This window comes from Parambassis ranga, chromosome 19, assembly GCF_900634625.1.
Source record: "Parambassis ranga chromosome 19, fParRan2.1, whole genome shotgun sequence".
NCBI lineage: Eukaryota > Metazoa > Chordata > Actinopteri > Ambassidae > Parambassis > Parambassis ranga.
In genome coordinates, this window is record NC_041039.1 from 8862458 (window position 1) to 8876435 (window position 13978).

At 40.1% G+C, this 13978-nt stretch overlaps 2 protein-coding genes across 3 annotated transcripts; both read right to left on the minus strand.

Annotated features, from left to right (window-relative positions):
- Window positions 1–1162: 1162 nt before the first annotated feature.
- On the minus strand, window positions 1163–4519 carry LOC114452511 (neurogenic differentiation factor 2-like). Its single transcript, XM_028431850.1, has 2 exons — window positions 4384–4519; window positions 1163–2571 (listed from the first exon to the last, which is right to left on the minus strand). Exon 2 carries the CDS (start codon window positions 2556–2558, stop codon window positions 1485–1487), a length of 1074 nt encoding a protein of 357 aa, XP_028287651.1. The 5' UTR covers window positions 2559–2571; window positions 4384–4519; the 3' UTR covers window positions 1163–1484.
- Window positions 4520–4640: 121 nt separating this feature from the next.
- On the minus strand, window positions 4641–10547 carry galm (galactose mutarotase). 2 transcript variants are annotated; one of them, XM_028431851.1, is made up of 9 exons: window positions 10429–10547; window positions 9379–9572; window positions 8912–9066; window positions 8216–8329; window positions 7965–8057; window positions 7791–7872; window positions 7331–7481; window positions 7089–7263; window positions 4641–4771 (listed from the first exon to the last, which is right to left on the minus strand). In XM_028431851.1, the coding sequence occupies exons 2-9, from the start codon at window positions 9563–9565 to the stop codon at window positions 4685–4687; spliced, it is 1044 nt and encodes a 347-aa protein (XP_028287652.1). In that variant the 5' UTR covers window positions 9566–9572; window positions 10429–10547; the 3' UTR covers window positions 4641–4684. The 2 variants fall into 2 exon arrangements, with proteins under 2 accessions (XP_028287652.1, XP_028287653.1); XM_028431852.1 differs by lacking the exon at window positions 4641–4771 and adding an exon at window positions 6814–7016.
- Between the last annotated feature and the right edge of the window lie 3431 nt (window positions 10548–13978).

Sequence of the window (13978 nt, forward strand, 5' to 3'; positions counted from 1 at the left end):
CCAGGTATTATGATGTAGCTAAATGAGATTAATGTGTTATATGACAAATACTCACCTGAGAATTAAACCATGCTGACTTCAGAGGGCCCACATCCACCTGCACAGCACTGAGCATGCTCAAGTTTCATTGTGTTGCATCTCCCACTGTGTGTGTGTGTGTGTGTGTGTAAGAGAGAGAGAGAGGCCTTTTATAGTAGTAAGTAATATTAAGCATTTATCCATAGCTTTGCTTTGTTAAACTTGAAGCCATAGAATAAACAAAGTATACCTTCATTTTTTTAGTAGGTGTTTCATATTATGATTCTCTTTTATTTGGGTGGCTGGTCAGTTCCATTATTGGCTTTGTACCCAAAATGTCTGAATTTTTTTATATTTCCATTGCGTGTATGTTGTTTTATGCCTAAATTTCTTTGTTGCTGTGCATTTAAAAAAGTTTTATGTCAACATGTTTACACCAAATTCAACAATTTCACTGTATTTTTGCATTATTTGTAGATGTTCAGTGTATTCAGGCGCATTTACAAAAACAAATGTCCAGAGATCAAAATAAAATAATGCAATTTTTAATTTTATTTTTATTTTATTGTGAAATCAGTGTCCTTTTTTTCTTGTATTGGATTTTTTAAGCACTGCTGTCAGTTTTTTTTTTGTTGTTAACCCATAGCTGTCATTGCAGCAGATTGTTTGTTTGAGTTACGAGTGTTAAAATGGCCTGTTTTCTTCCCAAAGGACAAGGCCACACATGCCGCCATACCTAAAATCAGTTTCAAACGAGATTATGTGCTCTTCCAATAATCTGTTTCCAGTTGTAATTCGTAATTTATGAAGTTAGAATCAGGAAAATAAATAGCTTAATATGGAGATCAAATTTAAAAATTTATAAGCATTAAAACCATTAGAGCAACTACATGACCTAACACCTTGAAGTAGTCCACTATATATATGTACTATAAATTTATATTTGATTTAAACGAGTTAAAAAAGTTCACAGGAAAAAGTGTCGCCCTTTTTGAAAATATGTTTTCATTCGTGTAAGAAAAATAACTAACATGCAACCAAAGACTTTTACTGACACTAGAAGGTTTTTATTTGAGTGTTTTCTTAATATTTTAATATATTGTTTTGATCCTCTGTCATGGAAACAACAGAAAATGCTCCCCTCGCCTTCAAAATCAGATTTGTTCGATCATTTCAGACAATTATAAAACACTTTTATTTCTGTTCTTTTGAGTCATAACATTTTTCTTCTTGGCCTATACAACGTTTCGGTCAATTGCACGCGTTCTGCATACAGGATAATACTGGACGCACTTAGGATGTACAACAGTATAGGGATGACATCAGTAGAATACAGAAGATAATCAGAAGACTCTTTCTGCCTCTTGCATCTCTCATCCTTTTAGGAGCTCCTCTCCTGTTTCACAAACATTTTTAGAGGATTGTCACTGTAAAGTCAATAAGCCTGATTGGACCACTCTGTGGGCTCAGTTGTGGAAAAAAGCATTGAGGTCCTCATATGGAGGCGCCCTGTCATGGTGCAAGTGCACGTCATGGAAAGGTGGAATGTTTTCTGAGTGCGCGCCGCCACTGCGCGCTCCGGATGGCCCAAAAGGTAGGCTGTGGCTGGGTCGAGATGTCGTCAGTCCGGAGTAATGCATAGAATAGTGATAGTTCCTGTCTGTTTCAGAGGACTCCTGCTGCTTCCCGGAAAGTCCACCGTTCAGGCAGACAGGTGGGCTTGGCTGGCCTTCGTAGTCCGGGCTGCTGTAATCAGGGGACGTGGCGCCCGGTGGGTACACGCCCTCGTAGCCAGAACTGTATGAGTGGCCACGCAGGTTAAGCGCACCGGATCCGGGCTGGTAGTGGGGACTGGAGAGGCGGGAACAGCGGTAGGGGTAGGGATGGACAGAGAAAGGTGAGCTCGGCATGTGAAAGCGGGCTCCGTCTGTACATTGCTCGGTCAGGAAGTTCCTGGTGTTGAGCTGCAGACAGCCAGCCACCAGATTGGTGGTGGGCTGGGACAGGCCTTTGCACAACATCTGCACGTAGGTCACCACATCTGGGCGTTTTCCATTGCGTAAAATCTCCCCTAAGGCGAGTATATAATTCTTGGCCAGCCTCAGAGTCTCTATCTTGGAGAGTTTCTGGGTTTTGGAATAGCATGGCACCACTTTGCGCAGGTTGTCCAGCGCAGAATTCAAATCGTGCATGCGCGTGCGCTCCCGCGCGTTTGCCTTCAGCCGCCGCATCTTGGATCGCTCCACGCGAGCCGCTGTCATCTTCCGTTTCTTTGGGCCACGCTTCTTGGGTTTGTCTCCACTGTTCTCGTCTCCACACTCCTCCTCCTCAGCCTCATCATCCTCATCATCGTCGCCGGCCATCTCAGACTCAGCTCTGCTGCTGCCTTCCTGGGCGTCGTCCAGATCATCGTCCTCGAGGTGACATGGCTCGTGGTCGTCCTCTTTGGCCTTGCATTCCTCGCTCTCGTTGTCCTCCACCCAGTCACCCGCGAGCCGCTGGACGTCCGGCAGCACCTCGCTGAACAGCCGGCTCAACATTGTGACAGGCAACCTGCAAGACAGACAGACACGCAGACAGACAGACAGACAACACATCAGGTGGACTGTTGTGCGCCCTGCTGCTGTTGTTTACGCACACAGGTGCGCTGCAAAGCTTCTCTGAGCTTTAGTAGGACTGTATGTAAACATGGCGTTTATGACACCGTGATAAAATTCCATGTCCCTACAATTATTTTCCAATAATCGAAACAACCTGTGTCAATCATTATAATTATTTCTTATTGAAGGCCCGTGCTTCTTTGAAATTCCACTCCTGTCCTGAGTTTAGGATCCAAGCTGTCGTAGAATATCCTTATTTGCAAAGACACAAAGCTTTCTTTCATGTATCGTATCGGGCAACACAGCCCAAAAATAATCCTCAACAATCTGTTAGAAAATACTGACAAAAGAAAGTGGTTTATGAAACCACATTTTATGATAAATCTGATTAGGTTAAAAGCTGTTAGGATGAGGCCTTAAAACCTGCACACATGTTTTCCACCTGACATTCCTTTGTGTAAGGCAGATTCACTGAGTGTGTATTCTTTTCACAAAATTAAATCCTTTTAATGGCATAAAGCAGTCTGAGCCACTCTTAGGCCTCCACATGTGTATCCCCTCCAGCAGCCCGACAGGTAGCGGCGCTGGCAGCTGATCCTCCAGGGACTCACTAGGGTCCTTCCTCCGTCCAATAAATCACCAATCTGGAGGAATTCCAGCACAGTCAGGCCGCACACTTGACCACAGCTCCTACATCATTTTGTGTCTAAATTAACGTTTTTAACTGCAATATTCCAGAAGATCTTTGTTTTTAAAAATGCAGATATTTAGCCTAGTGTAACTTTCACTAAGTGAAGTCATAAAAACAACACTGAAATACGCCTTTAGGACCAGAACAGGTTCATGAACCTTATTTTGGACACCACTCAGGCCAGAGCAGAAGCTTTACCGGACGTTAATCCCTAGCTGAACTTTAATCCGACTCTTATCTGTGGCAAACGTTTGTTTTAAATTTAACATTAATTGAAAAACACATTTTCATTTTTTTTTGTGTTTTTGTTTGTTTTTCGGTGAAATGTAAGGAAGCTGTAGTTTAAATTTGATCATGATCGTTTGTTTAAAACCTCACTTATTCTCTCTGTCTTCCCTCTCTATTAATGATATCATGCAGGCCGAAAAAAGGTAGTTAATTAAAATGAAGATAAATGAGAATATGAAAGCTGTAACATCCTAACATCGTGGCTTATTTTTCCAGTAATCTGAGCTCAGCTGTTCGTCCAAGGACGAATAGCTTTGTTTCTAATCTTGTAAGCACAATGTAATTAATGCCAACCAATACCTTGTCAATTAGCCTGTGTATCTCTATGGAGAATTCAACCCCCACAGTGCTCTGACGCGCGTCGTGCAAGAACACACACACAAACTCTCTCTCTCACACATACACACATTCACAAATAAAATGTAATAAAAGCTGCTCTCCGGTGATCATTTTTAAGACATTAAAATGCAAATTATGAAAGTGTCTCACATGGGACCAATGTGGATCTATAGATTTATTTTAACAAAATCTATCAGATTAATGATCAGTGTTATCGATATTATCTGTAATAAATAGCCTTCCGAAGAGGTTATAAGTCTATCTGATCATATCTCCAAAAGGAAATGGTTCCTTAATCCAAACATGTTTAATGCATAAAATTATCTCTATCTGGCACCGAAGCCTTAATTTCCCCTTCACGGTAGATGCAAGAGGCAATTAACACAAAGACAAAAGCAAATCTGGATAAATATCTGATCTAACATGGAATGGGAATGTGTAACCTACCTCCGCGGTGGAGCTCAGTGACGGGGCAAAGCGGGTTTGTTTACACCATCTCTCTCCGGGTGGGCATCTCATCCACACGCCCTGCACGGACGCTTGTGCAGGCGAGGCGCTGTGTTCTGCTCTCACACCTCTCTCTCCTCTGCTGCCACCCTGCTCTCTCTGTCTGTCTGCTGCTGCTGCTGCTATCCCCAGCACAAACGCGTGGAGGGAGCTGTGTGGCACCTCAGAGGCAGGACTGGGTGGGTTACATACCAGCTCTGATGCCAGGCCCATATGGCTGGCACGTCATTGGCAAGAGCCATCACATGAGAGCCGGTGATTGACATGCGGCCGCATTCACAGAGACTGGCTTCCCCTGGGGGAGAGGGACTCGCCATCTGTCACTGAGCTGAAAGAGAAAATGGAATAAGGAGTGGATGGCACAAAAACGCACTGAATTCGAACTGCTTCTGTTAGTCTCCATCTTTGGAAAAACGGGGTTAATCTTATATAGGAGGTTTAAAAAAACAATCGCCTTATGAGACATAATTAAAGTAAGCCTGTGATAATAGGCTATTTTTGAATGATATCATTCCAGGCTGCAGCAAAAAGAGGATCCTCTGGTTGGACTGAGTCAGTATTAGGCTTACTGCGGGCTAATGATTGTGTAGGATAAGAAAACCTGATGATTGAAATAATCCACATCCAAGCCCTATGGGAAAATTATTCAACTATTATAACTAGAGACAATTCAGGTCAAAAGAAACAACTGTCCATCCCTTAAATTTCTAACAAAGGTACATTTAAACCATAGAAATGTCTGAAATGAATCAGGGGCCAGTCATAAAGATCAGAGTCAGGGTGCAATTGCCTAAACGACTCAGCTGAACTGAGCTAAGTAGAGCGTCTTGGTTTGGGTTGCCAGGCTTGGCACAGGTGCCAGCAGGCGGACTGGTGCCAAAGGTGGCAGAGGCACAGATTGCAGAGAGGGGCCAGAAGATGGGGCAAGACAGAAAGGAAAAGAATAAGAGAGAAAGCCAGAGGGTGCCTGCGCATGCTTATCATCACCATCATGTTACTGAGCCACAGTGTTTTTTTGTGAAACAAAATGATGACAGGGTTTGCAGGTAGCTCTTTTGAAGAAGAGCTTTAAGGGCCGTGTGCTAGCGTAACATGTGACGCAGTGATTTAGAAGCTTTCATTCATTCATTCAAGCATTGAATGAATACACACACAATGAAAAAATACCCATAAAGTGAGTGTTATTGTAGGTTTTAATGTGTGCAGCCCAAATTCATGGTTTTAGCATGGTCATTGAGCCACACATTCAGTTCAATGATGATTCTGGGACCAGTTTCAGGAAGTAATTAATATCAATAGTTCCTTATCAGTATCAAATGATGATGCACAGGTTTTTAATATAAGCTATAGGCTGCAATAATCACATTTAATTCTGGGCTTTGTGCACATTTAGTTTTACAAAGGCCCCTTAAAAAAGCAATTTAAAAATTCCCCATTTTATGAATTATTATGAATATACATCTTTCATCCATATACATCTGGTTGCAAACGTTAGATATATGAACATCATTTGTTTCACATTATTCTGTTTCCTAACAGCAGGAGAGATTTTGTGCTATAGATTTACATTCACATGTATGTTATTCCACAGCTCAGTTCAAAGTAAATGCTGCTTGTGGCCATCAAAGACAGAGAGATGCAAGTATTTATTGTTACATTTTATTAAGACTGACTGTGTGTGTTGGAGAGGTTATAAGAGAATTCTTGATGTTCTGTATGTCCTACAACGTCTTGGTCTCAGGTTATAAGTGGCCTTATGAATATGACTGTGTTCACACAGAAGCAGGGATTCTCAGTAAGATGTCTTTGTCTGTTGTGTGAGGGCGACATCTGCTTGTGATAAAAAGCAAGTACATCATAATCTTGAGTAAAACAACGTCATTAAACTGGCCTCATAGAGGACATTTGAACTGGAAGCGATATGCCACGAACTTTCCCGAATACGGAAGTTTATTGTGCATAACCACTATTGGTCCTTTAAAATTGTGTTAACAGTTACAGGTGGGCTGGTTGGATTATAAACTGTCACATATAATGGACAAGAATGAAATCAACTACTTGTGAGACAGAAATAACCACTCAGGCACCTACACAATGTAGAGGCCTTAACCTTATTTGGCAGGTGGAAAATGCAGTTTATGTGGTGTATTGGCTCTTTAAAGGTGTGTTAACCGGTATAAATGGGTTGGTCGAACTAAAATTTCTTACGTGACAACCAATTTGGAGACAGAACTAACCTAAGGGGCACACTTTATGGGCAGTAATCAGAGTGTACTGGCCCTTTAACAGCATTTCTATTGATAAAATGAAATATTATGGTTATTCATTTACAGCATGTAATTCATTTGAGGAAAGTAAGACCAACCACAATACATTTTCTCCCCTTTATTCATAACCACACAAAGAACCCACATGACCAGCTGATATGTTGGTTATGCTCTAGTGTGAAATATTCACTTGTGATCTCCTTTGTCCCTCTGATGGTAGAGGGCATGTCACACAGTGGTGAAGGTGAAGTGAGTGACATGTCTGTAGTCCTCACCAGGACGCAGAAGACAGTCAGGAAAAGAAGCCTAAAGACACACACAAAACTGCATTTGCACTCGACCACACAGCAGTATTCTATGATTTTCTATTCTTCATACCTGGTTGATGGCATCCGGCCAGTTCTGTGTCTCTAGACAGAAGGCGCTGTGCTTCCCATACCGGAAGTTGCCCTTTCCTTTTATAGAGCCATCTAGGAAGTTGGCTGTGTAGAACTGGACTCCTGGCTGGCTGGTGGAGACCTCCAGGACACGCCCGCTGGCTGGGTGACAGACTCTAAATCGGAAGAGACATTGTTAAAATGTGTGTGTGTGTAGTGTGTAAGATGGTGTCTGCAGCTAACCTGGTGGCAGATCTCACTGCCCAAGGGTCCCCAGGTAATGACAGACAAAAGTTATGGTCAAATCCTGGACCTGGAACATCCTTCAGCTGAGAACCAATCAGAACTTGTTTTCTGAGGTCAAATGGTGTGCTTTCCACTGCTCTGACCTCTCCTGTGGACAGATAAGGAAACAGAATTATAATGAGAATCTCTATTCAGTCCAGTCCAGTTCGTTCGCAGTAGTGTTATAGTGGAATAAATGGAGGTAAAGCATTAAAGAGAAAGACCGCATGAAAGTTTTGCAGAATAGTAATTTTGTGACGAGTGTGAAGGATTTTTAGTGTGAGCCATCTGTCTATGAAATACTAGTGATTTTGTGTGGTCCTCCTTGTAAAACATATTAAATATAGCAAGAATAACTTCATTAATCATCAGTCAGCTGCTCTCTGCCTTGCTGGACTGTATGATGCAAATCTCTCACCTGTAGGAATTGATGTGTTATCCACAGGCAGGTAGGACTGTGCATCGATGGACACTTCATGGTCGTAGATATCTGCTGCACCCTGGACACAAACACATCTAGATCAGAGAGTGTTTGGTTCACCTGTAAGACTTCAGAGTTAAGCAGGGCACAGGACTGATCATGTGCTCTTACCTGTCCAGCTAAGTTGAAGTAAGAGTGGTTGGTGAGGTTGATGGGAGTGGTTCTGGTTGACCGAGCATGGTATTCAGCTGTTAGTGTCTCCCCCTAAACAAACAAATCAAATCACAGCTGCAAACCCTTTATTTATATGTGAAACCAATTCAATGTCAACAAATGACAACACAGCAGTTTGCTACATGTAGGAGAGGAAAGGAGAAGCTCCAGATTTTGTCAAGGATACTGGTACAATAACCAATTATTACCTGTAGGGTGTAGGAGACAGAAACCCGGACCTCTCCGGGATAACCCTGGTCTCCATCTGGACTGGTGTGAGTAAGCTGCACACCACCTTCCACTGCTGTAGCAAGCCAGATAGCCTGAAGACAGACAGACAGTAGTTATTTTAGTCTGCACCACATAGAAATACATTTTTATTTGGTTAAAAAACTACATCTGAGTTTACATCATTCACAGCAATGTGTTGCATTAAGGAGGAGTCTTGATGAATATTATTAAGTATATCATTGTATTTTTTCCTTGTCTACAACCAGACACATGGACTGTCAACTAACTAGAAGGACAAGTTATCTTTGAATAATAAATGCAGACAGATTTAACACTTAGATAAGAATGGTTATAAATACAACAGAGACAGAAAATCAGAACTTCTTTACAAAAACAGCATCAACTGTATTGTAATTTGATATTTTATACATTCAAGTATGTGTAGATGTGTGCTCAAGGCTAACTTCCTGCTGTGATTTCTGCCCTATTCACTGTGTGGATGTTCATTTCTGTTCCTGTATTCACTTAATGTGTTATTGAATAGTAGGAAAACAAGGACTACAGGCACAAACATGTACATGCCTGTTACTTTCTATGCCTCATACAAGTGGTATTTTTTTTTGCTGAGCGCATTCTAAAGATTCATTCAAAAGAAGCAAACCAATCGTCCTCACCTTATTGAAGCCCCGCAGGCCTCCATGCAGTGCATTTGGTCCATTGTTGATATCCAGCTGGTACTCCTTTTCCTCCACAACAAAGCGTCCCTTGGCAATCCTGTTAGCCACACGGCCCACCACAGCACCCAGATACCGTTTATCTGTCACATACCCTGACAACACAATTACAGATTGTTCTACATCGCCTTCAACTCACTTTCTCTAAAACCGTTCTGAAAGGTATACCCCAAGTTCCCCAACACAAGAGAGCAAGAGCATATAACCAGAGGTTACTAAATGTGATCTCTTGTCCCCAGGAAGCCTAAAGATCAGACCACAGCCATTTTCTTAAGAAATAAAATATAATAACTGTTGAAATGCTGGCATACGCTCAGGGAAACCTGATGCTACACTGCAAATTATTTGAAAAATTATTTCAACAATGTGATTCTGTGTTCTATGTTTATTAGTTTTTTCCCACCTACCTTCCAGGTCATCATACCCCAGGACTACATCTTCCATCAGATCATCCTTCCCTCTGCTGTACACTGATCTAATAATGGCACCAAGGGTGAGGATCTCCACCCGGACCTGGGAGGACTGGAGGACCCACAAGTCCACGGTCCCCTGACCGGGCACTTCTCCCCACTGCTGATGGCTTACTTGTGTCATGTTGGACCTTACAGCAGCCAGAAGAGGGACATGGAATATTACCATATCATCATTACTTTTAGCCACAATATCTTTTCATGTGGCACAAGTATTGTGAAGTATTGTAATGTGGGACACTGATTACAAGAAAAGGTGCTATCTTTTAAGTTGTGTTTTCAATCCAGATGTAAATACTGGTAAATAAAACTTGAAATGTTTTGTCTCATATTCATCTGATGTCAAACCCAATTTTTTTCAGTTTACAGAAAAAATAAAAGGATTGATACTTTTGAAGTGGAGTGTATGGAACGTGCATTTAGGAGTGGTGTAGGTCACGTGTATACACATTAGCTTCTAGTTTGTGTAAAACACAAGTATGAGTGATCGTGGTTGTGATAACACAAAGGGGTGACTGTGATGCAGTGTACAGTGTTTTAAGTACCTCTGAGTGGCTAAATGATGCAGACTATTTAAGCCAAAACACTGTATGCCTAGAATATTATTATACACCATAAACTGGTAATGCCCATTTAATTGAGTTTTTTTTAATCAAATTTGTATGTCAAATATGTTACAGCATATTAACGGTTAAACAACAACTATCCTAAAGTTCAGTTTAAGCTGTTGTTAAACTTGTAAAATAATTTGGCACAATGAACAATGTGTGAAATAACTGACAGCTTTCTTGTCATTTATTAAGGTAACATATAGGAGATTTCATGATATGTGTTGATAGGCTAGTCTGATGCTTCAAATGGAAACATGGCAGAACTGTAAAAAGTGCCCCACATTACCCCAATCCAACACAACCGTTATACAAACATAGAACCGACAGGAGATACAGATGACAGGAGCACGGGGTGCTTCGTCTTTACGTGTCTTACCTCCGATTGCTTCTTTCAAATCAGTAAACTTTGGACCCTGAGATGTTTACATCCTACTTCCTGCTTTGATGACGCAGTGGATTGTGGGTATATGTGTTCCATCAAAAAGAAAGAAAGAAAAAAGTTTCAAAATACTTCCTGATTCGTTAATCATGTGATGCAATGCCATGACCAATGAAACGAGCGGACAGGAGGTCGCCATGGAAAGAGAGCTCCGAAGAAGCCCGATCTCGTCCGATGTCAAAAGCCAATCACAGCCTACAGAAGCGCTGCGCTGCCACAGTGGAGTTAAAAATCTAACGTGATTCTCCTTCTTACGACATTTCTTGATATTGTCTAGTTGTCTTGACATATGATATTCATTTCATTATAACTATTCCTATTTAAGATTAGGTGCCATTAACATTGAACCATAATTTACTCGTTAAAACGTAAGACGATCTGGTTAAAATGTGATTTATTTAACGTTGAAAGAGGTCATTTTAAACGTGACATTCACCACGTGGTGGCGCAGTGGCACAGAAAAAGAGTAATCAGCAGCTGATGTTTATGTTTGGTTTTAAGATTAGGATATCAATGTATCAACATAGTAAAGCTGGTCTAATTTTACAATTCATTCTGTAATTTTTTTCCCTCTAGAATAAACGTTTTTATTTATAATATTAATTTGTAAGAATGATTTGTTGTCAAAGCAGCAAGAGATTCACATTTTTTTTTAAAAAATCAGAAAAATGAAAAAGTGAAATGGCTGAGAGTTGACACTGATTGATCTTTATTTTGACAGTTCTACAATACACAAGTCATGGCAGTAGATCATTAATTCATCTGAAGATTTATCCTCAAGGTATTAAGGTATTGATTTATCTGTTGCACAAATCGCCCTGCAGCAGCAAAAGGCAGATGAAACAGCTGGATGATTCATCATGGCACAGTCCTTAGATTTCATGCAGCCCTTGAAGTATCTGGTAGCTGTAAAAACAGGAAAGAATGGATGGTCAGAGTGACACGTTTATTTTGGCGTTTTGGCATAAATAATATTGACTCCACACAGCCAATGTTATATCACAAAATTTAAATATAGGACATACAGTACTCTGTCCTATTGTCACCAGTATGCATTATTGTATTCATTTGTTAGTAATGTAGTAAAAAAAACTGAAGGTCTATACTTATGTCTCTACAGGACTTGAACAATGCTGGATCCCTTCACAGTTACACCTCAAGGCTTCACCTAGAAGAAGTTATTTCAGTATTACTGCTGGCATTTAACAGTAATTAAGTGCAATCAATCCGTGTGTGTGTTTTTCCCTGTGTGAGGACATCTTTAAAGCACTGTCTGTTGAAAGAATGCAATAACAGTTTACTTGGAAGGTCCATTATTGATCTTGGAAATGCCAGGGTGACAAAAAAACATATAACATATGACATATAAAACAAAAAAATAGGCACAAACTGTACCTGCTGCATGTTTTCATTAAAATAACAGTCTCCTGGAGACCTTTAGAGAGCAAGGGGATATTTAGAGAAGTCGTTTTATGGATGTAATTTATTTGTTCAAGAAAATACTATAGTTGCTACAGACCTAGATCTGGATTGCATAAAAAAGTTACTTCTTAAAGTTCACATTATTCATTTTTGTTAATAGTTGACTATGCGTCTTACAGGTCAAACAGCAAGAGAACCACCTTGCTGACTGCAGATCAGTCTGAGTGGAGACCAAATCCCTGGATAAATCGTGCTAAGAAAACTTCTATAAATATTACACACAACCTATTGTTGAGCAAGCTAACTTCACCACTCTGTAGAACATTGTATATTGTTATTTCCCTCTTTTTCAGGCACTGCTGCTTTGGGAAAACAGTGAAAAGTAAAACCGCCTTTTATGCTTACGTTTTTATTTTGACAGAACAAAATGTTATGAGAAACTGTTAATTCACAGTTTCATCTTGTTTACTGGTTTTCACTCTGAATGGCTTCTGTGGAAAATACATGGTTTGGGTCCTCTGTAGAGGCTCTTTGGCTGACTGCTGCTAACCTAATAACCTCATGTGCAATAATGAACCATAGAGACAACTTTACTAATAAAGAATAAAAACACAAGGAGGCATAAATAAAACACAATGCTCTTTATTTGAAAGTGCCAGAATACACACGACATGGCACATTTTTATTCATCAGTGGACGTGTTGACATTAATCTATCTGTTGCGCAGATCGCTCCTGCAGAAAGAGGCAGATGACACACCTGGGTGATTCATCATCGCTCAGTCATTTGATTTCAGCAGCCCTTGAAGTATCTTGTAGCTGTGAAAAACACAGAGAGGGGGAGACAGACAGAACAGATGATCAGGAGAGGTGTTGTCTTCTTGCCTCCGTTTCTGAACAGTATACGCCAAAGAACTTACAGCATCCAGCATAAATGACGACTCTAAAGCCACAGCAGGTTTACACAGGGTCGGAACAGCTTCTCAGGCCTTCACACTTCAGGGCTTTTATTATAATTTTAGATATGTAGGCTTCAGTTTTACTATCAATAACAGAAAAAGTCTTCATGTTTTCACAGTTGGATATTCATGAATTCACTGGTGCCACAACTGGTCTCCTCAAATACATGATGTAATCAGATTGTGAGCTGAGACAGCTCAGGCCAAATAGAAAGAGGATAAAGCAGCACTCACCAAAAAACTCATTGAATTCCGAGCCACTAATGAGAGGGACAACAGCTGCAAATCCTCTTTTCTTTTAAGAACAGTTTTAACTGCCATTGTGAACAGAACAGAACAACTCCTTACACAAATTTCATGGACACAATTTTTAGATTTAGATTGCTTAAATGCTTAATAACAAATCCTAAAAAGGAATATATGACACAATGTCCCTTAATTAAGCAACCTTAATAATGCTTTTCCTCTGAAATATTCTCTTTAAAATGTAATTAAACATTTTTTTTCTACCTACAAATAAAACAAATCAAAATGTAAGACCTTTTTGGGGAACTGTGATATGTATTTTTTAGCCTTTCAATAATCAAATCTGCAAAAATATTCAATTATAAAAAAACCCTGAAAAGTATGTGACCTAAAATAGAAGGAGATCCTTCAAAACAGCAGTATACGAATAACACAAAGAGAAAAAGATCAGCAATTCATTTGCTCAAAAGTGAAAACTGATCCTGCTCCTGGACATCTGTATTTGTTCCTGAGCTTAAATCAGAGTTTGTCTAAAGCAGTCAGGCTCCAAATTTAGCAACGGTTCTTTCCTAAGCTGACTGATGACTTTATATGAAACACATCATTCATGCTTACATTGTGACAGTAAAGGACACAGTATTTTTTTTAACAGTTTTCTGCATATTTATTTGGTCATCCAAGAAGAAATCATTCAAATTATTAAATACTCTGAACAATTTCTGAGTATTCATATTGAGTAAATTAATAAGAGATTTAAATATTTAATGGGACCCACTGTTATAGCTAAGTATTTTAAATTTATCAGCAGCTTTTAAGGTGCTTGACTTTATTTTGTTAAGAAGAGAACAATCTTCTGAATGA

Bases quoted from the DNA above. Each gene is read 5' to 3' on its own strand.
- LOC114452511 (XM_028431850.1), bottom strand. From the start codon at position 2,558: ATGTTGAGCCGGCTGTTCAGCGAGGTGCTGCCGGACGTCCAGCGGCTC.
- galm (XM_028431851.1), bottom strand. From the start codon at position 9,565: ATGACACAAGTAAGCCATCAGCAGTGGGGAGAAGTGCCCGGTCAGGGG. The intron at 7,264-7,330 runs GTTAGCTGCAGA...CTTCCGATTTAG, and splicing joins GCAGTGAGATCTGCCACCAG to AGTCTGTCACCCAGCCAGCG. The intron at 4,772-7,088 runs GTATGAAGAATA...TTTCTCTTTCAG, and splicing joins GGCCGGATGCCATCAACCAG to CTCAGTGACAGATGGCGAGT.